The 27,722-nt window shown below is 44.8% G+C and overlaps 1 protein-coding gene across 3 annotated transcripts in view; it reads right to left on the bottom strand.

Moving 5' to 3' along the window:
* Fam13c (family with sequence similarity 13 member C) overlaps window positions 1–27,722 on the bottom strand; it is a 109,600-nt gene that overhangs the window by 32,409 nt on the left and 49,469 nt on the right. For all 3 annotated transcript variants that reach the window (XM_059281531.1, XM_059281530.1, XM_059281529.1), the window contains 2 exons: window positions 18,236–18,299; window positions 1,591–1,741 (listed from right to left, as the gene is read on the bottom strand). In XM_059281531.1, the coding sequence (XP_059137514.1) occupies window positions 1,591–1,741; window positions 18,236–18,299 (215 nt within the window). The remainder of the gene's footprint in view (window positions 1–1,590; window positions 1,742–18,235; window positions 18,300–27,722) is intronic.

Genomic DNA, 27,722 nt, shown 5'->3' on the forward strand with positions numbered 1-27,722 from the left:
ACATGTTGTGTATGCTATTTGTCTGGAAGAGACAGAATACAAGGTTGAAGAAGTGGAGGCATTCTGTAACAATCTGACTTAAGACACTGATTGGACCCCTACCCTAGTCTATCTGCATTTGACCCAATCACGGTGGCCAGTACAGGAGGGGAGCTTACCTACCACCCAAGAAGGCCACCACCTGTCAATGACCCATGGCCACAGGGCAGTCTTTTGCCACTCACCAGCTGTGTCCCACTAGGCCTTGGGTCCTGACACCAACGAGTATTACTTCACAGTTCACTTCAGTAGGTTTTTTTTCTTTTCTTTTTTTTTTTTAAACTTATTTATTTATATTTTATGTGTGAATGCTCTGCATGTATACCTGTACACTAGAAGAGGGTGTCAGATCCTATTATTGATGGTTGTGAGCCACCATGTGGTTGCTGGGAATTGAACTCAGGACCTCTGGAAGAGCAGCCAGTGCTCTTAACCTCTGAGCCATCTCTCCAGCCCTCACTTCAGTAGGTTTTTATCACAAGATGCACAAACAGTGCCCACATCATAGGAATATAAATAACAGGAAAGGCTCCTATAGCCACTGTTATTAAAACAAAGTCTAACACGGCAGGTGACTCTTCAGCCTGCTCTGGCCACAGGAGACGATCTTAAACAGAAGTGTGTTGAGGACTGCTGTTCGTGCTTCTGAATCAAATTGCTATTTTCAATCTCTTTCTCTGGCTCCTGGAGATTAGGGGCTTCTCCTAGAGCTAGCTCACCTAAGCCCTTTCCTGTGCCTGCCCCCCCTGCCCCCACTTCCCCCACCTCCCCCACCCTCCCCTCTCCCTCCTCCTCCACCCTCCCCTCTCCATCCCATCCAAGGGGCTGTCTACAAGCCTCTGGCCTATTTGTAAAGAGAAGGATAATCTCCCCTCTTCACTTCTACTCAGGTAAATTGGTGTTTCCTTCCTCTCTAATTCTTCCTGAGAGCATTAATTTGCCTTCTGTTGGCTAGCCAATCAGCCGTCTCCGGGATTAAAACTAGAAAACACACACACACACACACACACACACACACACACACAGAGAGAGAGAGAGAGAGAGAGAGAGAGAGAGAGAGAGAGAGAGAGAGAATCAGACACATTTTGAGACTTTTTGAAATGAAAATACAGAAGCAGCAAGAACAAGAAGAACAAGGGTACATGATCAGAATGAGCCAAGAGCTTAACACTCACCCCTGCATTCTCTATTGAATGATCATTGTACAATCAGTTAAACAGAGAGAGGGTAGTGGGGTTGAAAGTCCCCTAATCCACAGTAACTCAAAAGCATGCTAGGTTTCAAGACAGACCAGACCATCTACATCCAGCAATATAAAAGAACTCTCCTCCTCACAGAACAACCAGAAAAATGACAAGAAGTGACCTGTGCTTTCAGCCGACTATCATTTCAGTAAAGTCTGCCTTGCAGCTAATCCTAAATTCTCACGTTCTCTCTCACCAGCCCCTCGGCTTGGGCTTTGATGTTGCATCATTTTCCCCCAGGAGTCCAGGTGAAGGCTGAGCTGTCTCCAGAGTATCATTTGGGGCATCCCCAGACTCTGCCTCTTACCTGCAGAATCCACGTTGTTGCCGGCAGGCACACTCTGGGTGGAAGCTGGGGCTGGGTCCTTAACTCCGTGCACCTGGCCATCTTCTTCCTGGCCCGTCAGAAACGCGGAGCACAGATCAGATTCGAGGGCTTGGAGCTTCAGCAAGGAATTCTGCCAACAGAAGCAGAACATGAAGCCAGCTAAGCGGACGCCTAACACACCGCACCGGGTCTGCAGCTCTCCAGCACCTTTCTCCGGTGCCTGGCAGAAAAAGGGTCTCCGGCGGGCTGCAGCTGCTTCAGGAAAAGGAGCTGGTGCCCGAGTCAGATGCGCATTGGTCCACGTGCAGCCTCAATTTCTGGCTCATTGAAATCCTAACGTAAACGGTTTATCTGTGACACATGGGACCTGTGATTTCGTCAGCAAGAGACACTGCATCTGGAGAGCCAATCTCAGAAGGTGTCTGCTTCCCGAGTGTAGAGGCTTGCTTTACGCACCGCAACTGTTTCACTCACTGTGCTGACATCAGGAGCCAGATATTAGGCCACTCCCAGGCTACCATTCATAAAAGCCATGGTCCCTCCAAGACACGGGACTGCGGCAGACCGCGGCACACAAAGAGTTACTGCTGCAGAGGCTGCCTGGCGTGCAGGAGGGGCTTCTGGGCTCCCTCAGCCAGCTGCACACGCGGGCTTCTAAAGTTACTTCTCTTGCAGGGGATGCTGAGGCTACCTCCTCCGGAGAACAGAGTCTAGGGAGACAGCCCTAGTCCCTTTAGCCTAACTTAGCTACTTGAGGGAGAGCAATTGATCCTTTCCAGCCTACGGTCCAATCTCCCGCCTACCCCTTCATGTCGCACTTGAAATTTCTCCCAGGTTCTTCTTAGTAAGAACAAGTCACGCAGACTGACGCACCTATGATGCAGCAGCCCAGCACATTGATTCCCCCGGGCAGGTGAATATGAGTCATGCCTGAGTCCCTGCTGGGCACTGCGACCCCACAGTGGGGCAGCTCAGCAGGTCACAGGAGCAATTCCACCCACCTCCATCCAGCTGTGGCAGGGCGGCCAGGGGGAGCAGGGCAATTGGTTATTCTCCTACCCAAACCTTCCAACATATGCACATTCACACTACTCACCCCCTCACATATGCCACAGGCACACACTGGAGCACCCCACTCTACAGCTCCACCCCTGCCTGTCCCATATACCCCCCCACACACACACACAACCTCCCACAGCCTTGCTTCTAACACCACACACACATACATATACCCTAACCCCCAAATGCCCTCGCTCACACTGTATATGCACCGTTTCACCCCAACCTCAACCCACACTTACATACCCTATTCTACACACACATCCCACACTCTACCTACCACTCTCTCATACTAATATAAACACCCCCCACTCTTCTGCCTATCCACACATACACTTCCACACCCTTCTCCTCTCCTTCATGCGTGTCCAATACCTGCACATCAACCCCCGTTCCTTCACATTGTGCCTCTAATTCACACCCCTGCCTTATATACACTCTCATATGCACACCTACCCCAGCATCTCCCCCCATATCACTCTCTCCGTTCTACCTGTACCAGCCATGCCCCGCCCCCTCATGCCCTCATCCACTGAGCAGATGCTACAGCAGTGTCTTTACACGACGCTCCCTGAGGGATGTATGACACTTCCCCGGACATTTTGAAGTCAGTGGGCACCTCGGCAGCTCAGGTCCCTCCTCCACCACGCACAGATAGGCTCATGAGCTGACCGGAACAACATCAGCCCTCAGAGGTGATTCCTAACAACCCCAGCTCAGACAAAGCACTATGGCCTGAGAGTAGATGACTTCCAGGGCCCTCTTCTCCTTTCTGGACAGGTCTCTAGCAGCTGAGAGCCCAAGGTTACTGAGAGAAGTAGAAAAGAACAAAGGCACCAAGTTTCCAGAAGAATTTAGTCATTAGCAACGGATCAGCTGGTGGATACCAAGGATGATTTCAAGGAAACCTGCCACCAGGACACCAGGGTGGGCTCTTCAAAAGCACAAAAGTGCACTGAAGAGTTAGACGATGTCATGGAAATGTGACATGATTGGTCACTGTAGGAAATACCATGGTGGGCCCTGATCCTGAGAATATAAATACCATATAACACAACTCCATTGTTGGGTATGTACCCAAAAGAGTTGAAAGTGAAGGCTTGGACAGGTTTGTACACACCCACATCTATAGCATTTCAAGAGCTTAGAGGTGTTGCGGGCTGAATTTTGTCTCCAAAGTTCCTCTATTGAAGCTCTTTTCTCAATGTGACTATTCTTAAAGATGGGGCCTTTAAAGATGTAAATAAAGCTAAAAGGGTCCATAAGGATCAGAACCCAAGCCAATAAGACTGATGTCCTCATAAAAGCCAGAGACCATGGGACAGTCATATATGGAAGGCTCTAATGAGCGCCCCATTTAAAAGCAACCATCTACAAGCCAAGGAGCAAGGCCTCAGGAAAAACCAATGCAGCTGGCTCCTTGACCTTGAATTTCCCGATGTTTTTGTTTTTTGTTTTGTTTTGTTTTTTTGTTTTGTTTTGCAGTTGAAGCTGTCCAGTCTGTGGTAGTTTGTAATGGCACCCTTCAAAAACTAACACGAGGTACAAGAACCCAGGTGTCCATGGACAGATAAATGGATACCCCAAACATGGATGAACTTCCAAAGAACAGGCCTCAAAATTCAAGGGGAAGATCCTGACTGACATAGGCCATCACACAGTGACATTAACTATTCCCAGAAGGCTGAATCCTGTGTAATTCCACTGAGTAATAGAGTAGAAAAGCCATAAAGACACAACGCAGAGCAGAGTTTCCCCAGGACCATCTGGGAAAGGGAGGGAGTTGATTCATGGGTTCAGAATTTCAGTTCTGTGTGATGACAAGAGACGTAGATATGAAGGATACTCCACAAAGAGAATGAACTTAATGCTGCAGAACTGTATGCTTAAAAGTGCTTGAGATGGCATATTTTTCATATCAAATATATTTTACAATGACTTTTTAAAGAATTCTATGTAAAAGGAGGTGGACATGTCCATTTCTTTCTTTAGTGACAGGGTCTCACGTTGTTGTGGAATATTATTTGAAGATGTGTTACATCTGTTTGTACTGTGGGACATTTGTGAAATGATGCAAAGATGTGTTGCATTCTTCTATGTTGCATTTGTTTAACTCTCTGAAGCTATGTTACTTTGCCTGTCTAAAACATCTGATTGATCTAATAAAGAGCTGAGCAGCCAATAGGAAGACAGGAGAAAGGATAGGCGGGGCTGGCAGGCAGAGAGGAAAAAATAGAAATGTAGAAGAAGGAGCAAGAGAACGAGAGGAGGATGCCAGCGACCAGCCACCCAGCCAGCCACAGAGTAAGAGTGAAAGTAAGATATATAGAAATAAGAAAAGGAAAAGGCCTAGATGCAAAAGATAGATGGGATAATTTAATTAAGAAAAGCTGGCAAGAAACAAGCCAAGCTAAGGTCAGGCATTTATAATTAAGAATAAGCCTCTATCTGAGATTTATTTGGGAGCTGGGTAGTGGGCCCCCAAAAGGCCAAAGACAAAAGAGCAAGAGTAGAAAAAATAACCAACCATGTAGCTCAGGCTGGCCTAGAACTGTCACCTTGGATAATCTTCAATTTCTGATCCTCATGACTCTACATCCTGAGTTGTGGGACTGTGGGAATGTATTACCATGCCCGGTTTTGTGCAGTGGAGGGACAGAACCCAGGGCTTCCTGCACGCTAGGCAAGCATTCTAACAGAGACACATTCTCAGCTTTTTGTTAATGTGGTGCCAGTAGCCTGGCTCAAGCTACTATGTGTTCTTGTGTAATCTGCAAAGCAAAAGATGGCTTTCAGGATCCCACAGAACCACAGGGAATGTCCACTATGCTCTGTATCCTGCCTGACTGTGGGCAAGTATCCTGGCTATTCCAAACTTTGATTTTTCATCTGTAAAAAGAGGCAAACAAACAAACAAACAAAAACAAACAAACAAACAAAAACAAAAAAACAGTAATTTCACTATTAGGATAAAAATTTGTACTGTATCAAGCTGATAATAGAAAAAATAAAATAATAATAAAAAAATAACAGTAGTGAGTTATGGCCACTGCTGGGAGGGCTGCCCCCAGGTAAACTGAGGAAAGGTGAGAAAAGCTCTTTGTGGAAGTGCCAGTAAGTGGCCATCACTGCAGGACTGGTCAGGTTGGAATGCCCCCAAATGCCAGCTGCTGGGAAGAGATCTGGCCATGTGGACAGGCCCCATGATGGGCCAGTCGTGACTCATCATTCTGCCTCCCAGGGTTTCACTTCTGCACCTGTCTACCAGGAACCTCACTCGAGATGACTTTGAACTCCCCTTCTGACTTGAATGGAGAGAAGATCGAGCATCCACTGAGGATGGAAGTGCAGAACCCGGGACAATAGGTACCAGACTTGGGTCTGGAGCTGAACCGAAGGACTCAAGTTACATGAGCAGCAAGGGACATCAATACACAGGGGTACATCAGACTCAGAAGCTTCTGGACCCCATCTAGGAGAGAGATTGGATGAAATAACCTGGAAACGGTACAGAGTGTCAAGCAGTTGTGGCGTCCAACATGGAGGCGGGATATCCACATAGGGCGTGAGAAAGCAGTCTCTCGGGTAGGCTCAAAAGGCATAGAGAGGCAGAACATTTAAATGGGGCTTATGAGCAGCAGGCTGCACACTACTTGGTGGCAAGGAGACTAGATAAAAGCACTGGGGTAGATAGACTGGCTCCAGCCAGTCCACAGGCATGAGTCTCCCCTCTCACCGACCCGAAGTGGGCAGAGCCAGGCTTCAGGTCGTGTGCTAGAGGTGGAGGGCCTAGCCGTGGCTTAGCAGTTTAAGGTTTGGCTCATGCATCAGAGAACATGGCAAGCGCATAGCTGCAGGCATGTAGTAAAGCAGTCCAGACCAAGCAAACCTTTAAATAGGTACAGTAGAAAATTAGTATAGAGAGTTATAAAAATAATAACAGGGCTGGGTGGTGGTGGTGCACGCCTTTAATCCCAGCACTCGGGAGGCAGAGCCAGGCGGATCTCTGTGAGTTTGAGGCCAACCTGGGCTACCAAGTGAGTTCCAGGAAAGACACAAAGCTACACAGAGAAACCCTGTCTCGAAAAACAAAATAATAATAACAATCATAATCATAATAAATAATTTAAAAATAATAAAGTCTTTAAAGAGAGAGTAAATAATATAAAAAAAAGGATAAGCCACATAAGGATGGGAAATATTGTAACATAGGGAGTTTGGACCTTACATGTTTTGCTGATTTTAAATTTTTTTAAATGCTAATGAACAGAGAATGGCAGCTTCTGAGAGACACTGATTGTGGAAGGGACTGTTGAATATACTTTAGGGATGTCTTGGCTTCAAAATGGAAGTTCAGAATGGGAAATGTGTTGTGTTGGGGGAGAGGTTATGTCTTTGTTTCCTCGGGAAACAAAATGTTATGGTTCTCTTCAAAATTAATAAAGATCCAATTTGACTGGGGGAGACCTCCTGAGGATCTTGGCTACAGACATAAAGGAAAAAGCCAGGAAAGACTACAGGACAGGTGACGTGTATGCTGATCCTTCGACATGGGAACAAGCTCTGAGACTGGGTGAGACATGATAAATCTTGTTGGCTACAGAGTCCTCATGACTTATTATTATATGCCATCCTTTCATATGGTATGGAATTATATACTGGAATATATTACAGTTTAGTTATACAGTCAAAATGGACTTATACAGTTGACAGATGCATATTGTCAACAGTCAAGGCAAGGGCAGTTTCTTGCCTGAATGGTTAGCTTTGCCACATTGGAAGCAAACTCCAAATGGAGGTTCTTCGATTCCCATCCTCCTTTTTTGAAGTAAATTAGTGCTGCCAGGAGCAGATGTGTCTCACTGTCATGAAAAGGTTTATGTTATTAAAACATTTTATATACCATATTCTGTAAGGTCTTTGAAGTGTTTGAAGACCATCTGTCTATCTAAAATATATGTTTGACCTTGAAAACATATCTACCATGGCCACAAATTTGATTGTTAGAGTACTAATACTAACCTGTATTTCTTAATTATCCTAAATAGTTTGTAATAATAACTTTCAAGGTCTAGAAATTTACATTACATTATTAAATGAGTTGCATAGGTACAGGTACAAAGAAGAAACATACATATATATATATATATATATATATATATATATATATATATATATACACACACACATATAATAAAAATAACCTTAAATTTGTATCAATATACAAAAATCCATACCAATGAGAATAATAGTTGCTTTTCAGTTTAAAGTAGATTCAATAATCTACCCTTCTATCCCATCATTCCTATATACCCCTTTTTTCTTTTCAGAACAAGATCCCTGAATCTAATCTCTTTTGATCAGCTTCTCCCTGACCATGATCAGCAACTTGCAACCAACCCCCCCCCCAAATGATGACAAACATCCATAATCCACTGAATGACCCAAAACCACTCATCCCACCTCTTGAGAATGTGGGTGTTGTGTTCTCTAGACTGCTTGTCTTGGGGTGACAGCATCTTTAGGGGACCTTGAGAAAATTGAGATAATGGTCAAGTCCTGGGAGAGCTAGCTGTATCAGTTGTGGTCCAGTCTCTGTGTTATGGGAAAGCACGGGACTTATATGAAGTCTTGGCTGGAGTAGTCTGTGAGGCTGGACCATCTCAATCAGCAGCTTTGTAGTTATTCTGTATGCAGATTTTTGAGGACACTGCAACAGAGGCATTTTGAGGCTGGATCACCTGGGCTAGTTATCTTTATTAGTGTCTGGTCCTTTTCTTCCGAAAACACATAAACTTTACAAGGTAACATATATATCTGCATTAACACAAGTATGGACTGTGCACTGTAGCGCTATCACAAGAAGGCCTGCGGATACCTCACCGTCCTGGCAGGATCTGTGAAAATGTGCTAGCCACATGCCCCTTGACTGCTCAAAGGAGAACTAGGCTCACGTGGAGGCTAAGAGAATGACAGCAGCTTCTTCCTCCTGGAGCTTACAGTGCAGTGAGGAAAACAGCTGACGAGCCAACGAAGGACAACAGACATTATTTTCCCAAGCACGCCAGAAAGAAACAGAAAGCCCAAGGCGAGGGTGACAGCCCTGCCTTGTCACTCATCAGTCACACCTGACTTAGTGACCTTTCACACGAAGACAGACTTTCCCTTCTACAGAAAAACAAAGGAGCGCTCTGAAATCCCTTCTCATAGATGACTTTGATTCCCTACAAGACCCATGGTGCCCCTAGACAATGGCTCTGCTAACTGCTGTTTTCCCAGGTTTACTTCCAAAGTCTCCATAGTAGGGCATCTCAAATCAGAAGGGAGATTGAGCTTCGGGCAATGATCCTCTTGGGAATGACAGTTACCCCTGCCTCTCCACCATGCCACGGGAGAAGCCAGCTAGAGAGAAGTCTACACAACCTAGGTGTGGTTGTCTCAAGTTAACTTTTCTTTTTCACGCAATAGAAAATAGGCATCTTGTTTTACTCATTTTCTCTTCACTGCAATTACTCAGGTCTCACTTCGGTTGGGCTAAGATAGAGAACACCCACACGGGTGGGATGGATAATAAGAACTATTTTAAGGTGCCTTCATCTGTGAGTATGCAATTATGGAGCGGGGAAACGTTCACATGTGGTTTCTAGGAAGGGGTTTTATGGCACCTTCCCATCCATCCCTTTACGTTTCCACGAAGTATATGCAGATCTCACGCTGTTGTGATGCAGACTGAGCAGGAACTTTGTTGAAAACTCAGGATACAGGTCAGTTCCCAGACATCCACTAACAGCTCTAATCCCCTCCATGTCCATGATCATGGGCATAAACTACCAACCCCACATACACAATCCACAAACACAGGAGACCCTCCCTCTGTATCTGTTCATTCATCTGCTCCCTGCTCCGACATTCCCAGGCCCCCAAGATCTTCTTTGACATCATCCTATGGGAGCACACTGAAGAGGGGGGAAAGCAGCAAGCCTGATGAGCACCAGAGCTCCCTCATTTTTCTTCCTATCTGCCATGCTATCCCTGCCATGACAGACTGAACACTTCTCAAACCATGAGCCGAAAGGAATCTTGCCTCTTTCAAGTTGTCTGTACCCGGTAATGTGGCAATCACTACAGTGGTCTACTTGTTTGTGAGCTCTTTCTGGCTCCCTAAGGGCTGGAACCAAACCATATCTCCATTTGTCATGCTTATGAGCGCACTGTGTGGCAGAGTCAATTAGGAAAAAAGACTGCTATTACCTACCAGTTTTATTTTTTCACCCTTAGCTGGCACTTGGAGAAGATGGACTCTGAGCATCTAATCTGAAGACCTTCTATTGCTCTGATTAATAAACTGCAAGGTTATTTAAAAAAAAAAAAAAACTCACTGAGGAGTTTAAAAAAAATATATACATTCCTCATATCACATCCATCTTTATTCTGATTTAGGAGGTCTGGAACAAGATCACCTCAATACAAGTGCCCCAGGTCTATATCTTGAGAAATAATGCCCCATCTTCTGGGACCCTGACCCACCCTAAATGGTACCTTGGTTCCCTGCTTAACACCACAGAGCCCAGAGACAAGTACTTCTCCCTGAGCCCCAGCGATCCTCACTGTCTCTAGCCTTCCTTGGGATCCCCACACTGGGAAGTATAAAATCTGAGGTGCACAAAATCAAGAGGTCACCTCCCAGTGTGCTACGGATAGCCTCGCAATGTTCTCACCAAACAAAATGGAGCTTCTTCCAGTACTGAGGATTCCAATGCAGAGGTTCTCAACCTTCCTGATGTTGTGGCCCTTTAATACAGTTCCTCATGCTGTGGTGACCCCCCACCATAACATTATTTTTGTTGCCACTTCATAACTGTAATTTTGCTACTGTTATGAATCATAATGTAAGTATATGTGCTTCCTGATGGTCTTAAGCGACCCCTGTGAAAGGGTCGTTCAACCCCCACAGGGGTCTCAACCCAAAGGTTGGGAACTATCACTCTACAGAGAAGCCCCAATTCTCTCTCTCTGTAGAGACACTGGGCTGTAGCTAGTCTCCCTGGCGACTGTATACTTATAACCCAGTACGCTTTGCATCAGGCCACACACCTCAGCTCACACAGTCCAGCTTCCCTCTGTGAAGAATGTTCCAGCCCTCGGTTTCTTCCTAACAGAATTTCTTTATCTAAGCAGCAGCTACTCACATCAAGAAGCCAGAATGCTGACCACAGTATCCAAGTCTCGAATGCAGCCTGTCAGCACTTTCTGAAAACCAGGGACAACACAGCAACATCACCCCACAGCACACCCGCGCTTCCTTTCAGCCAAAGGACTTCAGCCTGGGAACATTTCATCTCATGGGGAAAGCCTTGCTGTCCTTACCTTACTGCACAAACAAGCCAAGTAGATGAGAGAAAATGCTGTTTCATAATCTCACATTCTGAGTCACAGGTGCTCTCGGGAAGGCTTTTCCTTCCCTAAACAGAAGAGACCACAGGTGTTGCTTACAGAGTGCACTCCCTGGGGACTTTGCTGCAGAAAAGCAGGGGGGTTATGATGAACCCACTCCTTGGCCTAGAACACTAGCTGTTTCTTACCAGGTGAAGTTCACAGTTACTCTATGTTGTTGCTCACATAGGTGTGTGTGTGTGTGTGTGTGTGTGTGTGTCTGTGTGTGTGTGTGTGTCTGTGTGTGTGTGTGTTGTGTGTGTGGCCATTTCTGGATCATTTTACATCAGTCTAAAAACAATCTCCTTGAACACTGACCTCAGTGAGCTGGAGAGATGGCTCACTCAGTGGTTAGGTGTACACACTGCACTGGAGAAGGACCCAGGTAGAGTCCCCAGCACCAGACCGGATAACTCACAACCTCTCTAAAACTCCAGCTCCAGGGGAGCTCCAGGGAGGCCCCTTCTGGCCTCCAGAGGAACTGCACTCACATGGCAGATTCACTGACCTAACTAATTCTGTATCACTGAGAAAACCATCATCTCTGCCCGTCCCCAACCCTTTCTTATTTCTGAAGACACTACCTTAACCCACATTCCACATGCTGCTGAATATTGGAAACCAGTAACTCCCCTGATGGAAGTCATACGAAATAAGTGATGCTCTTGTGTCATTAAGAGTGAAATGTCACACTGGAAACCATTAGCTATTTCTTCAAATTCTAATCTTTTGCTAGAAAATAAGAAAACTCATCTTCCGGCCCTGGAGCTTGAGGTTTGCAGCCCTAAGAAAGGCAATGTCCTAACACGCAAGGAGTGCCAGTGCAAGGACAGCCAAGCTCTAGAGCGGTGGTTCTCAACTGGTGGGTCACGACCCCTCAAATGACCCCTTTTCACAGGGGTCACCTAAAACCATTGGAAAACACGGATATTTACATTATGATTCATAGCAGCAGCAAAATTACGTTTTGAAGCAGCAACAAAAATAGTTTTATGGTTGGGGGTCACCACAACATGAGGAACTATATTAGAGGGTCACAGCATTAGGAAGATTGAGAATCACTACTCTACGGTAGGTATTGGGGCGACAGGTTCATTTGTCCATCCAGCCCCTGCTCTACTCTTCCTAACAACACTGGGGCTGGGTATACATTTGCCTCTCAATGAATACTGGTGAAATAATTACTCCTTAGGGGGAAAAAAATCCCAACAGTCAAAGCTTCCAGACAAAATTTGGTCTTGGGACCCACAGGCACGTATACATGTTTATATTAAATGAAAGAGCTAGTCATAGGCTTTACTTTCGTGGAAAGCCCACGGCCCACGCTGTTTCCACATTTATCCTTCCGTCACGAAGCAGCAGAAACAGAGCACAGGCGGACCCCTAACAGCTATAGAACTGGATGGCCCCTTCTTGTCTCTCACACACAGTGTAGGCAATGAGTAGCCCAAAGAGGAATAAATACAAAAGGGAAGACCAAGGGAGAGGATGGAGATGTCCCACGGGAGCAAAGAACGAGAGCAAAGGACGCCACGCCACAGCTGAGCAGGGAAAGTGGGGACAGTTGATGAGCAGGAAGCAAACATGTGAGTCAGCCGCTTCTCCGAGTGAGTATCAGACAAAAAAAAAAAGGGAGGGGGGAGTGGAAGGAGAAGGAGGAGGAGGAGGAGGGAGAGGGGAAGGGGAAAGGAAAGGGGAAAGAGAAGGGGGGAAGGAAAGGACAGGGACAAAAAGGAGGAGGGGGAGGGGAAGGGGAAAGAGAAGGAGGAGGAGGAAGAAGAGAAGGAGGAGGAGAAGAGGAGGAGGAGGAAGGAGGAGGAGGAGGTGAACACTAGCTGGCATGGCTTCTTCCTTTTCTTACAGTGCCATTTGGCGCTCCCTTGATGGTGACAACTCCAGACCTCATTTCCCTGGAAATAAGCAGCCAGGATGGAGAGTGGCCTCTGAAGGACAGGGCAGGATACCAGGCCTAGCTGCCGCCCTGTTTCTTTGCTGTGTGCCCCTTTCACCTGGGAATGAGAACCAGGGCCCACGCCATGACAACGCCGGCCACAAGAGGTCCCCGCTGACACCGACAACAAGCGGTGGCTAAAATTAAATGAATCACAGGACACTGCTCCAGCTGAGGAAGAACCCTTGGTGGGGGAGCAAGGTCATTTCTACCTCAACTCAAAAGCCAAATCAGAAAAAAAAAAAAAAAAAAAAAATGTCCAGTGGCATCCTGCAGTGGTCCAGCCAAGAGGAAAATTACCTGGGAGCTCATGCTTCCAGAGACCAGCATCCAATTATCTATCTTCTCCAAACAGCATTCCCAGTGTCAAATAGGGGCCTCATCCAGCCAATCAGCTCCTTCCAAGCCCCCAAGGTCATAGAATAGTTTAGTAAGGACAAATGCCACCATCATGAATGAGACTCAAGGATAAGGCTTTGCAGAACTTTCTGGTTTTAGAAGACTGTAATTCTACTATGTGGCGGGCAGAACCCTAAAGATAACCCTAGGGTTTCTGTACTGGGTTATTCAATCACTTATCATCTATGCACTGCTATGAAGGGCTTACTCCTACCCCCAACCCCATCCCCAAGGTAATTGAGCTCTAACTCAGCTGGCCAAAGGCATAGCCATTATTTGTGTGTGCCTAGTCAAATCAAGGAAGATGTTTAAAAGCAGCGTCTCTTCCAGCTGGGTGCAGAAGATATCCTCAGAGGAATTAGAAGCATAGGCAGATTTCAAGTGCTATAGCTGACTTGAAGATGAAGAGAGCCACGTGAGCTGAATGTGGCAGACTCTGGCAGCTGAACGCTATGCCCAGCTGCCAAGCTGCAAAGGGGCAGAGAAGACAGTCTTCTACAAGAAACCGAGTGAAGCAACTACCTGAAGGAGCTTGTGCATGGCCCCTACTCCAGATGAGAACTCAGCCTGGCCAATGCCTTAATCTCTCTTTCATGAGACCCTGGGCAGAGCGACTCCGGCTGCTTTATACAATGGGGCTAATAAATGAGTGTTTGAAACTGTTAAATTCTTGGCAAATCATTACACCATAATAGTAATAGAAAACTCAGCTGGGTGTGGTGGCGCACACCTTTAATCCTAGCACTCCTGAGGCAGACGGGGCAGATCTCTGAGGCCAGCCTGGTCTACAAAGCGAGTTCCAGGATAGCCAGAGATACACAGAGAAACCCTGTCTCAAAAAAAAAAAAAAAAAAAAAAAAAAAAAAAAAAAAAAAAAAATTAGAAAACTTGTATGTACTGAGATTACTGGATGTAAGAATAATATGTCACTAGGGAGGGGCTGGCCAAAAGATAAAGCCAGGCTAGTAAAAGAAGCCCAGAGATGAATTTCCATAATGAGTTTCTAATCCTAGGATCTAGCCAAGCATGGAGCCAGTCCCAGTCCCAAATGCTCAGATATGTTTTCAATAAAATAATGTTACTATTGCAGCTTGAAATAATTGACCTTTTGTCACAGGAAAAGAATCTCAGACACTTCAAAACGTTCTTCAATAGAACCTGAACTAAGACCCAACTTGATAGTCTGGGTTTTCACTTAAATTGAAAAGTGCAGCTGTCTATTCTAACAGAAGGAATACTTCCCAGCCACCGCAGGAGTCTCAAAGAAGGCTTTCACAGGCTATTTTCTCAGAATTAAAGCTATTTTGAAGAAGAAAGACATTTCAATCCAACAGCAAAGATAGTCTTCCAAATTTGTGATTTTTTGCATCCATGAATTCAACCCACCACAGGTCAACAATATAATTTTTAAATTGTCTGTATTTGATGCACACAGAACCTGTATTACTTTAGCAATGCGGTACAACAACTACTCACTTAGAATGTATCTTGTATCAGGTAATAAGCAATCTAGCGACGATATATAGTACACAGGAAGCTATGCAAAGGTCGCTCATGAATACCACACCATTTTACATAAGGGGTTAGTAATCCATGCATTTTTTTACCTGGGGTGAGGGTCCTGGAGCCAATCCCCAAAGGATATCAAGAGATAACTGTATCTTCTCCAGGTCTGCATGGCCTGGTACCAAAATATCTCTATCATACATTCTAGATGCTAATATGAACACATGCTAGCATACGTCCTCACAGTGACACATATACAAACATGTGCAAAGGCCAAAAAGAGCAGGTGAAAGTTCCACTGTTTTGCTTTTAACAAAATTCAAGAATTAAGTTATCTTTATACTGGAGAAACAAGGCATATAATGCTGAGGCTGGTGCTGGGTTACAAAACCAAACATAACTCAACAGATACTCTGCAACAGCCCTGTGTGAAGGGAGGAGTAACATTTCGTGTTGATTTTTTTCTGAGTACTTAAAAGCGTATCACCTTTGCACAATTACTATGGCTCAGAGTTAAGCTTTTTATTGAGATCAGGAGATGATGGAGTATTAGTTTCATGCTCATAATTACCTATATCTTATCACATAGACCAGTCCTGAAAATTACAATGGTATTCTGCTGTTGCTTGAATGTGACATGTCCCCTCCCTGGCCTGTCCAGTCCGACAGATCCAAAATGCAAATTAGTTGATATTCTATGATATCTAATCTAGGGTTTGGGTAAGAGCTGTAACATCTGCCACCCAATGGGTCACCAGGGTTGAAGCAGCTGCTCTGGGTGGCTAGCTGGTTGATCCCTTCTCTTCCCCATCACTTTGTGTATCCCTCTCCTGCAGCAGCATGCCAAGCAAGGAAGTTAACCTTCTGCTAAGGAGAGGAGCCATTCTTCAGTCAATGGAACATGAGAAGCTGCACTTCCCTGCTAGAACCAACTAATAGTCTCTCAAAAGCCCAACACGGCATGATTGCTTGGTGGGGAGGGGCTCCATTAGGTTCCTTTATCAATCTGTCGGCTCCTTCATGGAAATTGAAATCAGACATGGAATTTACGAGGTATAGGGGGTTAAAAACCATTGTTTTCCCTCATTCTAGCTTTAAAGTAATTTGTGGATCTAATGATCTATTAATAATATGGAGATAGTGGAATAGCCCAGACAGACAGAAGATGAAAATGGGTGAGAAACACCCTTTTCCAATCTGGGTATCTTACAGGGATAGAACCAGACAGCTTGGGTGAATGGCAGATACACAGTTGCATGTTTGAACGCTGATTCACAGCCCTAGAGGCACCTGAAGAGCATAGAACAGAGACCAGAATCCTATCAAGAGACCCAAAATCGAAAATTAGACACTCCAGACGGATGGAGAAAAGTGATACTGGTCATACACTTCCTAGGAATACTTTTCTCTATGTACATTCTGCATTCATTAAAACAATAATACACACACACACACACACACACACACACACACACACACACACACGCCCCATTGAACAATCACTTAGAGAAATGTAATAGAGTTCTTTTGTAAAAGAGCTTAGTGTTCTGTTAAGTTTAATATACATTTTAGATTTTCACTCTCCGGGATGTTTTCAGCAGTGAGTATGACCACACCATCCCTCACACCAAGGTCTTGACCTCACTTCTGCTGCCCCCGCTTCTAGCCTCTCTACAATCTCTTTCCAAGTCCCAAATTTTCATCACAGCAGAGCCTGCCAGGAAGAATGGGAGCCTGCACATACAGCCTGCCCCATGGCCTGGAACAAAACCACTCGGAGCACATGTGTTATTCTGTGTTCCCACACCTGGTTCAATGGAGCCACCTTACCCTGGACTTGGCCCAGGTCTCCAATCAGAAGTGTAAGGCCCATGCACACACAGTTCATGCCCTCTGCAGACATGATGCAGTGAAGGAGAGCAGACAAGTGGGTTTTCAAGCAGAGCTTTTAGAAACTGCTCAAGCCATCTCAGTATTCCCCTCATTGCCAATCTCTAGAACCAGCTTCTCCCAGAGCCTGGAAAGTTCTTCCAGCCATATCACCTTTCCAGTCATGAGAACCGAAACGATCTGTTGTGGCGTCACGTAGAGCACTCTGCTTACTCACAGAACAGAAGAAGGATGTGTGTGCTGATTCAGGCTCATAGCTCTTTTCCTTAAAACTCGCAACTCTTTCCACTATGAGTCATGTGTAATTTGAAGACTGGGTCTTTGCACACACACACACAAAATAACAGCTTTCTGCATTCTTGTTTGTTATATTTATGACATTTCTCATAGATTTAGCACTTTAATTTGGCTTAACCAGACACCTGGTTTACCTTTAGTTGTGAATTTCTACCAAAGTCTACCAAAATAATGATAATAATAATAAAATATTAAAGAAAGGAAAAAGAAAACCACCTAAATATTTAAATGCCTTTTATGGGGTTACAGAATTGAGGGGTAAAAGAGAGACATGTCTTCAAAATGTTGAACTAACAATCTGCCTGAAGCTGTTTATTTCTCTTCTGGGCATCTGAGTATCATGTCTATTTATTTTCTTTGCTATGATCCTAATCAGAGACACCACATACCACCCACTGCTCCAACTTAATGAGGACAAGAGAAACCAGATGAGTATTCCAAACCAGTGTCTTAAGCCAAGGCATTCATAACAGCAGGTGATCTAATTATCTTATACTGATTTCTGACATTACAACCCAATTACATATTTCAAAGGAACTCTAGAATGAGGTAACTAATGTGCTTTCCAGTGTAATGGGATGCTATTTGGACTGGAAAACATGGCTCCCATATCTCAAAGCATATAAAGAAAACTAGAGTGCAGACATCAAATTTTATTATGCTCAGTGAATGAAGCAAGAAGCCTGATTATGTTTGAGGCTGCAAACACCAGCCAGTGGGAAACAGGGAAAGGGAAATTAATCCAGATAAATTCAATCAGGAAAAAAAGTTCTACAAATTTTAATTATCACAGCCCTGGTTATATAACCCCAAAGCAAAGTTGGAAAGTTTACAAAGACGTGCTAGCTGGACTTGGGTAAGGTCCAAGGTGTGGTGAGCATTCTCAAAAATACTATTTTAAGCTTGTTCGCTCCAATACAAGGAAGAACATTCAGCGAAGTAACATTTCATTACCACGATGAAAAAGTTCACTTAAGAGCGAAAGGATTTAAAGTTGTAAGTGGAAAGACTTTCTGGTGCTGTGAAAGGAACAGGCAATTCCAAGATGGGCTAGCTCATGTTTGTGTCAGCCGTGGTAATTCCACCTACCTCATGGAAGTCCTGCTGAGTTCCAAAAGCATCCTTTGGCCAAATGGCAGCCCTCTGGTCTACTCTACAAAATATAAAGGAAAATTATGTCTATTTGACAGAACCATTTCAACAACTCACGTTTGAAGCTGGTGGCTACAGATCTGGCCATGTTCCTGTTGGAAATCCCAAGCGGCACTCTACCTATCGAAGGGTAACATTTAACCTCCTTCAGTGGTCTGGAATGCAGAGTGGGTGAGCCCCGCCAGCCTCTCTGACCCTGGTGCTCTCCGCTGTTTCTCTGGCCCCACTATTCGGTCACCCTGGCCACACCTGTTCCCTGAGCATAAGGTCCCTATTCTATTTGAAACCCTGCACCTCCAGCCATCCTGGGTCTGGGATGCTTTACCCAGATATACATACAACTGGCTCTTGTCATATAATCATGAGCTCAGCTCACATATCTCCTCTCTGAGCAGGCCCTCTCACCCTCCTCTTGCTGGCATATACACTGGCTAACAATAGAGAGACCACTGTAATAAGTAGAAGGAATGGACCCTTCCCCATGGTTGCCCTGCGACCTCCACATGTGTACTCTAGTGCCTGTTCTCTCTCTCTCTCTCTCTCTCTCTCTCTCTCTCTCTCTCTCTCTCTCTCTCACACACACACACACACACACACACACACACACACACCATAGTACACACCATAGTATACACACACACTCACAAAAGTTTTGTCCTATCACTTCATTTACACAACAAATGTTATAGTCATTGCTGGTTAGATAGCGAAGCTGAGTTTTGCCATAAAGATCTCCCAACAGAAGAAAAAGGACCTGAAGCAAGGCACATGACCTTGAGTCCCTTGCTTTTAGTTTAAGAACAAAACAAGAAATCCTACTCCTGACAGATGCTCGGGTCCCAATCCAGACTTGTCAAATTCTATGCCCAATGGCATATGTTAGGCCACATTCAAGTTTTTCTCCAAGAGTACCTATGCTATTATATAATAAACAAATTACAGTTTTTATTAAAAAGGCCAGCTGTCTTAATGAATATGGTGTCAGATGTTTAGTCCATAAGTTACTCATTTTAAAAAGACTTATTTGCGGACATAATCATTTATTACTAGCACACTGAGTCAATCTGAATATCAAAGACAAAACATTCTCTGAACAGCTACCACGGTTAATGAGTTCAGCATGTCATGACCCACTCAGTAAGGTACACTGAGCAACACCAAAGGCCTAACTTCTTCAGGATAGTAAGTGAGATTTTCTTTATAGCTACAAGTTGGGCTAATCGTGCCAACAATTGGTTTCCAACGACATCTACAGCAGGGGCCAAACACAAAGACAGTGAAGAACACGTTGAGAATGCCTTCCACATCCACACAGGACCAGCATCTTCCTCCTATAGTCATCAGGAGAAGACCGGGGCCCAGTCACCAGGTCAAGCCCGGGCAGCCACAGTGAGCAGAGAGTAAGGACTTTCAGGCTCACCTGCCCCACATCCTTCAGTCCCCTGAGCCACCAATATGGCAAGGTAGTAAAAGGACTGTTAGGGACAGGGATTAAAAGCCATCCCATCTTTTCAAAACTTTGAATGGGTCCTGAGTTCTTTGTCATCTACAGTGGTTAACCAACTACACTCCACAGTTGCTGTAAACCAAGGGAAACAGGAGTGTGGTGTTTTTAAGATTTATTTTAAATCGTGGGTACATGTGCCTGTATATGGAAATGTGCACACGAGTGAAGGGTGTTCAGAGTCCAGGAGACATTGTTGCAACCTCTGGGGGCTGGTGCTACAGGCAGCTGTGAGTCATCTGACATGGACGCTGGCTTATCTTTCAGCTTAACAAAACTTTGATTATTAGTAAAATATGCCATTAGTCACCATAATTATATAATGATTCTAGTGTGGTGTGTTATGTGACTCTAGACTTCCTGGGCTGTTTTTACACAGCTGGCAGTAACAGTAAGCATCACTGACAAACAGCCCTTATTATCCCATGAGGTAGCAATTACTGTCTTCTTTAGAACTAGCCAGGTAGAAGACAAAAACATAGACAAGTCCTAAGAGTTGGGCTTTAGCTCATTGGCAAAACCCTTGCATGGCAAGTAAAGGCCCTGGGGTTTGCATCCTGGGCCTGATGAAGAAAGAAAAAGAAAGTCATGAAAGATATAGAGAAGCACCAACAGAGACAAGAAGCCAACCAGGACTCATTCTGTAGCTATCAAAGACAAAGAAGTTTTAGGAAAGCAAAGTGTCAAAAGAAATCCAAGACTTCACCAGCCCTCGTATGTCTGGCTAGACAGGCCAGGTGATTTACTCAAATTTCTTCATTTAACTCTCAAGAGCACCACATGAGATTAGCATTATTACACACGCCGACCCCATAGGAGGAAGGGCAGCTAAATAATTTCACTGTTCATTCAACAAGTATTTAGTAAGCATCAATTCTATACCATAATCTAGATCAGGTGCTGGGAGAGGGCAGTGCATAGAAAGTCCACTTTCACAGAATCTGTATGTCCTTTTCTTTTGAAGCTTTCTACTTTTATGTGTACGGCTGTTTTGTCTGCATGTATATCCGTGTACCACATATGTGCCTGGTACCCACAGCGGTCAGAAAAGGGCATCATCAGATCCCTAGGGCTGGAGTTACTGGTTGCTAGCCATCATGTGGGTGGCTAGGAATCAAACTGGGTCCTCTGGAAGAGCAGCCAGTGTTCTCAACTGCCAAGCCATCTTTCCAGCCCTAGGGCCTGTATTTTCACCAAAGGAGAGAGGACATAAATAAATAAGCCAACCATGACCTATGACTCACCAGATGGCAGGATCAAAGGAGAAAAGAAAAGAAAAGCAAGACACAGAAACCAGAACTTGCAGGGGAACTGGTCAAGCCCCCACAGCCAGAAAGTGCCAATCACCCAGAGACAAGGAGAATGACCACCTGACGTTTTAAAGGTCACAGTGAGGAGGAGAAAGAAACAAGAAGACTCGCTGGAAAAGCTCAGTAGTAACTGAGGAAACAAGAATGGAGCGGAGTTCAAGTCCCCCTCCCCAACACCCTTAAGACACTGCTCCAACCATGTTCAATCCACCAATACATGATACCTGCTCCACACTGAAACTCTCCACTCAGTTCTACTGCCTCCCTCCATCCACAACTGCAGGCGAATGGCTACATGCCTCCATCAAACCCATGCTTCCGGAAGGCAAAGATGAGCAATGCAGAACACTCTGCCAACTCCATCCCAACTTTGATTCCTAGCCAAGGCCTAGGCAATGGGTCATGCAGCGCGTACTCCTCAGAGCCCGACAGTGGTCCGCCATACTGATGCCTCATTCATCACAGATACCATCACTGTGGCTGCCACAATCACCACTCACTCCCACTCCCACCATCATTACCACCATCAGCAGCATTACCATTATAGAGACCGTCATCACTCAGAGCATCACAACCAAAACCTCCAACATCACCACAAGCAATACCTCCAACATCACTATGAGCAATACCACTGCTGTTACCACTAAGTTACCACTACTGTTAGGCTTCAACCATCAGCACCTAAAACACCCCTATCACCATGACTCAGTAAAATAAAAATACTAATACTCAAAATAAAAACACTTCAATAGAGAAACACAAAAGGAATTATGTGCTGATATTAAAACGGTTTCCGCCCAGAATCTGCGCTTGCGAGCATGTGGACAGCCCACCGAAGGGCAGCTTTAAAAACTGGCATTCCCATGTTGCTGGATCCCTGAAGCATGTGCTGAGTCAGGCTGCAGGGCCATCCGCAGTGGGCCTCTCTGGGGAGGTGTACAGGAATTCAAAACAGCAAAACCAACTAAGCATTAAAGTATTTTTCTTGGCCCCATGACAATGTCCAATCACAGGATGTGATAATTTGTGAAAGAAAGGTTATATTTTAGCTCAGGATTTTATTTTTAAATCAACATTTTAACTATAATTTAATTAGTAAACAGCAGAGTCCTGTCTCAAACAACAAAAAAGCTTCCATCTAGCCAGCAGCTGATAGAAGCTAAAATCCCCTGAACTTTATCTCTCCCAAGCCCAACAGCCAGTATGTTACCAGTACTTCAGTTTCTTACCGCAAATGACCTGTTTATCTGTCCCCTCTGCTCCACACCCTCCACCCCCACTGCCATCTTAAGCAAAGCTGCTATCATCTCTCACTGAAATAACAAAGGTTTCCTTTTGGTCTTCCTACCCTTTCTTCCCCAGAGCACGCCACACTTAAGATCTGGCCACTCACTGCCCTCTGTCCACTGCACTCCAAGAGTCCAATTCTGAGAAGATCTACTAAGGATTCACAAGTGGTTGTGGAATGAGTTGGCCAGCGTGGGCGGGCAGAGTAAAGGATGAACATCTAACGGTGTTCCGAAGACTCCCCAGAGGAGCACTCCCCAATGCTCACAGTATCTTATGACATCTGAAGGATTTCGCCTTGCCCACCCTTTCTCCCTCCACCAATCCCCTGCCCCATCTGTGCTGTGGTTAAAAGGGCATTCCTCCAGTTCCTCACACTGACTGTGCTCCTTCCAAGCTCATGCCTTCAGGCAGGATGTCCTTGTGCCTAACCACACTCCTCCTTCCCAGTCTTCTTTGTCTCTGAATTAACTCGTTTATCCTTTAGATACCACGTGTGTACCTCCCAATTGTGTCTTCCTTTTATGTGAATTGTTGAAACTACTCAACTCATAATTCTACATCTTTACAATTATTTAATAGTCACTTACTTTTGATGGTAAGCTTTGTGGGGCAGGAATCATGAGTTTGGTATAGAATAGGTATGCATATATTGATAACAAAGCATTCATCTCTGAGTCCTGAACAGATGCCAATTCTGATAAATTATCAAGTGTGTACAAACCTTGTTCCTTCCTTTCCCTGAGGCACGCCAGCAAAGTCTGCAGGCTGCAATGACTCTCTCTTCTACAAGCAAGTAACATTTCTTCCCTAAGAAGACTAACGACTAGCCAGCATCCGACTAATCCATAATGCAAAGAACCTGGACAGAAAGAGAGGCAGTTAAGCACCTGTGTTCAGAACACTTCACTGTGAAGTGGGCCTTAGGACTGAACAGGGCCAACATCAGATCTCATCTCAAGATTTGAGGTATACCACTGACTTAAGTAAGCCTCTGGATCAGGAAGCAGCACTTGGGATGCAGAAATGTATACTGGTGGGATGACTGTCATTTCCTGAAACTCTTTTGAAAACAAAAGGTCTATCCCAAGAGGGCAACCCTGAGCAAAACATTCTTCACACCACACAATAGCTCTAGATGTAGACACAGACAAGATGCCAGGAAACGCCAGCACTATTATATTAGCAACACTCACCACCCTTGGCACCAGCATTATAAAGGTCTAGAACACACCAAAGACATTCTCTTATTTATCTATTCTTAACTATATGTATCCTGTTTGGGGGCATGTGCAAATAAATGCAGGTGCCACAGAGGCCAGAAGAAGACATCAAGTCCCCTGGAGCTGGAGTTACAGGCAGTTGTGAGCTGCCCAACATGGGAACTAGAACCTGAATTTGGGCCTTCTGCAAGAGCAGCAGTAAGCTCTCTTACCTGCTGAGACATTTCTCCAGGCCTCCTTATTGGTTCTTTACAAACTTCTGAGCTAAATCATGAAGATCAAATAGCAGAGGTTTCAACTTTAAAGACACCAAGTTTGAAAATTATCACAGACTGGCACCCACACATAGAAAAATTAGAAGTCAAAAGACACATGTTCATCAACTGACTGGGAACTCATACATCTGCTTGTCCAGGTCAACAAATTCCTCTTGAGGGGACAAAGATGTCATGGCTAGACCCAGGATGCTGATCCCCTAATAACACGCACTCCCAGTAACTAAGGACTCAGGCCCCACCTTACAGTTTCACGGAGATTAGAGTCATCCACTATAATAAAACAGGGATAGATTTGATTTACTCCAGGCCTCCTAAATCAAAATGTCCAGAGTTATAGAGTGGTAACCAAACAATTCCGGGGATTCCAAATTGGAAAGCATTATCCTAAGAGCCCAGGGGCAATAGCCCAGGAGGTGACCAGTGCAGGGCAGTCTCTCTGTTTCTGGCATGGCCTCCCAGGGGAACACAATATTCGCGAAAGAAAGATTTTTCCTGAAGGCATTCAGGAAATCCTCAAACACAAGTTACCTCAGCTTCCTTGGAATAGATATACCCCTCATGTTGGTGGACTAGAACAGACAACACAAGGAACCAGGACCACACCACTACCCAGAGCATAAGAGAACAGTGATCCAGGACCTCCTGGCCAGCCTCAGGAGCAGCAGAGGGAAAGAGGTCAAGTAGCTGTGGATGTGGCTGAAAAGAACCTCTGAGTAGGGTTCACTCGGCCTTTCTTGTCCTGTTGATCTGGACCTATCTCATAATGAACAGTTCTTGGTTTAGGGTCAGTCTGAGAGGCCAGGGTGAGTGAGCAAAGAATCCAGGCAGAGCAGCCCCTGTCTCCCTGTAACTCTGTCTCCCTCGAATTTGACAAGGCACACCAAACTCTTATTTGTGGTTATCACACAACTAGTACTTAATTCTCTTCTTTCTCCAGCTCCTGGTTCTCCTGATGCCAAGTCACCCAACACTGTACTGATTCCGGCTACCCAACACTTTCCATCCCTAGCCCACATTTTCTGAAACCAACTTCCTTTTCTATGCCATCTAGTCTCATTTGTATCCATTAGTTTCGTCTCCCTGGAAGTTGATGTTTAAGCCATGCTCATATTTGAATACTGGGTCCCTAGTTGGTGAACTGTTTGGGAAGGATTAGGAGGTGTGGCCTTGCTGGAGGACTTGTGTCATTTGGGGGTGAGCTTTGAAGTTTCAAAAGACCTAGTCTCAATGTGCTCTTTGCCTCCTTCTTGCAGTTCAAGATGTGAACTCTCAGGTGCTGCTCCAGCTGCCTGCAACCTGCTACCTCCACTCCACCATCATGGACTCTGACCCTCTAAACCATAGGCCCCAAAATAAACTCTTTCTTCTATAAGTTGACTTGGTCATGATATCTTAGTACAGCTATAGAAAAGTAACTAAATAGCACCAATGAAAAGCTCTTACCACTGATCTCCAAATGTGGCACCTCAGGGGTCAATTCCCGGTCACTGAGATGCCAGAACTCCATGAACAGAACTCCTGATCCCTTTCTACCCCCAGATACAGACCATTTGTCCCTAGGAAGCTAGCCTCACAGTCTACCATCAGATCCTGTTTCTAGATTCATCTATGTTGCTGTAATGAAAATACTCTGACCAAAAGCAACCTATGGTACAAAAAGAGTTTATTGGGCTTCAATTCCTAAATGCACACATGTTGCCTACATGCTTATGCTCAGCTAGCTTTCTGTACTCTTACATTTCAGGGCTCAGCCCCTAAAATGGGCCTATTCAGGCATACGGTGGGTCGTCCTGCCAATCACGGCAATCAAGATAATCCCCCATAGACATGTTCACGTGCCAACCTAACCTAGGGAATCTTTCAATTGAAGCTCTCTTTGCAGGTGATTCAAGGTTTCATCATGTTGATAGTTAAAACTAGCCAGCACAGACCATCAGTCCTTCCTGTTGTTTTCAAAGAACATCAACTCATCTTCCTCTCCACACAGATTAACATTGCCAAGAAACAACCACGTGGACAGGACAGCCTAGGGATCCTTGGCTCCCACTAACAAGATCAGCAAGACAGGCAGAAACTATATAATCGAAGGACCACATTCCTTGACACTGACTTTTCCAGCTGCCACTACAGCCACCAAGGACCACTTTTCCCATGTGTGCTCCATACAAATGTTTTTGAAGCTATCGTGCATTCAAGTTGAGGGGAAAAAAAATCAAAATCATTGGAACCTCAACTAGCAAAGCAAGAAATTCAACCAGTACCAAGATAATCAATAGTTCTTTATTCACCCAAAGAGAAGTTAAAAGTCTAGCTTAAAGATGTACAAAAGAGTAGAGCCATGATCTGGGCTCTGCAAGAGACAAAGGCAGAAGCAGGGCAGGTACTCCCAACCCAGAGCCTATAATAAGGGATCATAATAAAATGTGAGTCATGGGACCATGAAGAGCAACCTAGACTTGGAGGTTTTTGCCTACCTAGGAAACAATAACCATCTTAGTGTATATCTCATGAATACAAAGAGAATCACTCACTCCAAAAAATTACAGTAAGCTTCTATACTGTTTGAAGTGACAAACCAAAGGACTCTTGAGGTCGACCAGATGGCTAACTTAAAACTGAACATATTCTCAATGTAGAGATTTATGTTTGAAAAAGAGGAAAAATACATGGAAAGTTGGGATTGAAGACCTAGAGTCTGAGGTAGGGGTAGAATTAAACAGAAGAGAGAAGAGGGCTGATAGTGATAAGAGGGGTGTGGATGGAATATAGGTCCGTCCTGTGGAGCTGGAAGGAAACCTCAATGAGGATGAGGATGTGCTCACCAGAGGACCACCAGTATCAGTGAGTTAAGCTACAAGCTGGAGTCGGAGCAAAACTGTGCATGCAATCTCTCATTTAAACCTTAACAACAGTAACCCTGGGGCATAGATCTCTTCATTCCCTTGTTAACGGATTCATCCCAGATAGAAGCAGAGCTAGAATTAGCATTTAGGTCTCTACACTGCCAAGGCCCTTCTTTTCATAGCTTGAGGCCTTGGATAGATTTCCCTAGGCCCTTCCCAGGAGCTCCTTTATGTGAGTTGGGGTTTACTCATTAGACTGGGTGTGACCAAAATTTTTCTCATGTGTCAAGGCCAACTTCAAGGCATTGTCTAAAAAGCCTCGAACATTTAGCTTATCCTGCTTCTGCTTCTCAGCCTCTCCCCTTCAGACCCCACCCACTTGAAAGGACCTTGGAATTTCCTTTGTTTTTAGCACCTGCAGGGTACTGGGTGCTTGGTCATGACTCTGGGCTATTAGACTTCTCCAGAGACTCAAAGTTACTCAAGGGTGTGAGAAGAAACTTCCTCTGATTTGACCCACGAAGTAAAGCACTCAGAGAAATGGGTGACCAGGCTTACAGACTCTGATTTTGAACATCATCTGACCCCATATAAAAACCATCTTTAATATTTACTTTCTATTCCTAACTAAGCTAAAACATAAAAGCCATAGTTTCCATCAAAAATTCTACTCTAGAAGCAGAAGAGACAGACAGCTTACTGGTTAAAAGCATGTGCTGCTCTTGCAGAGGACCTGAGTTTGGGTCCTAGCACCCATGTCAGGCTGCTCATAACCTCCTGTAACTCCAGTTCTAAGGGATCCAACATCCTCTTCTGACCTCTGCAGGTATCCACACACATGTGACTCACTCTCTGACTCTGTCTCTCTCTCTTTCCCTCTCTAACACACACACACACATTATTTTTTTAAATAAAAATAAATCTTTTAAAGTAAATGTGAATGAGAGTATATCATAAAATCAGCAACTACAAAATTAAG

This window comes from Peromyscus eremicus, chromosome 16_21 (assembly GCF_949786415.1).
Source record: "Peromyscus eremicus chromosome 16_21, PerEre_H2_v1, whole genome shotgun sequence".
Taxonomy (NCBI): domain Eukaryota; kingdom Metazoa; phylum Chordata; class Mammalia; order Rodentia; family Cricetidae; genus Peromyscus; species Peromyscus eremicus.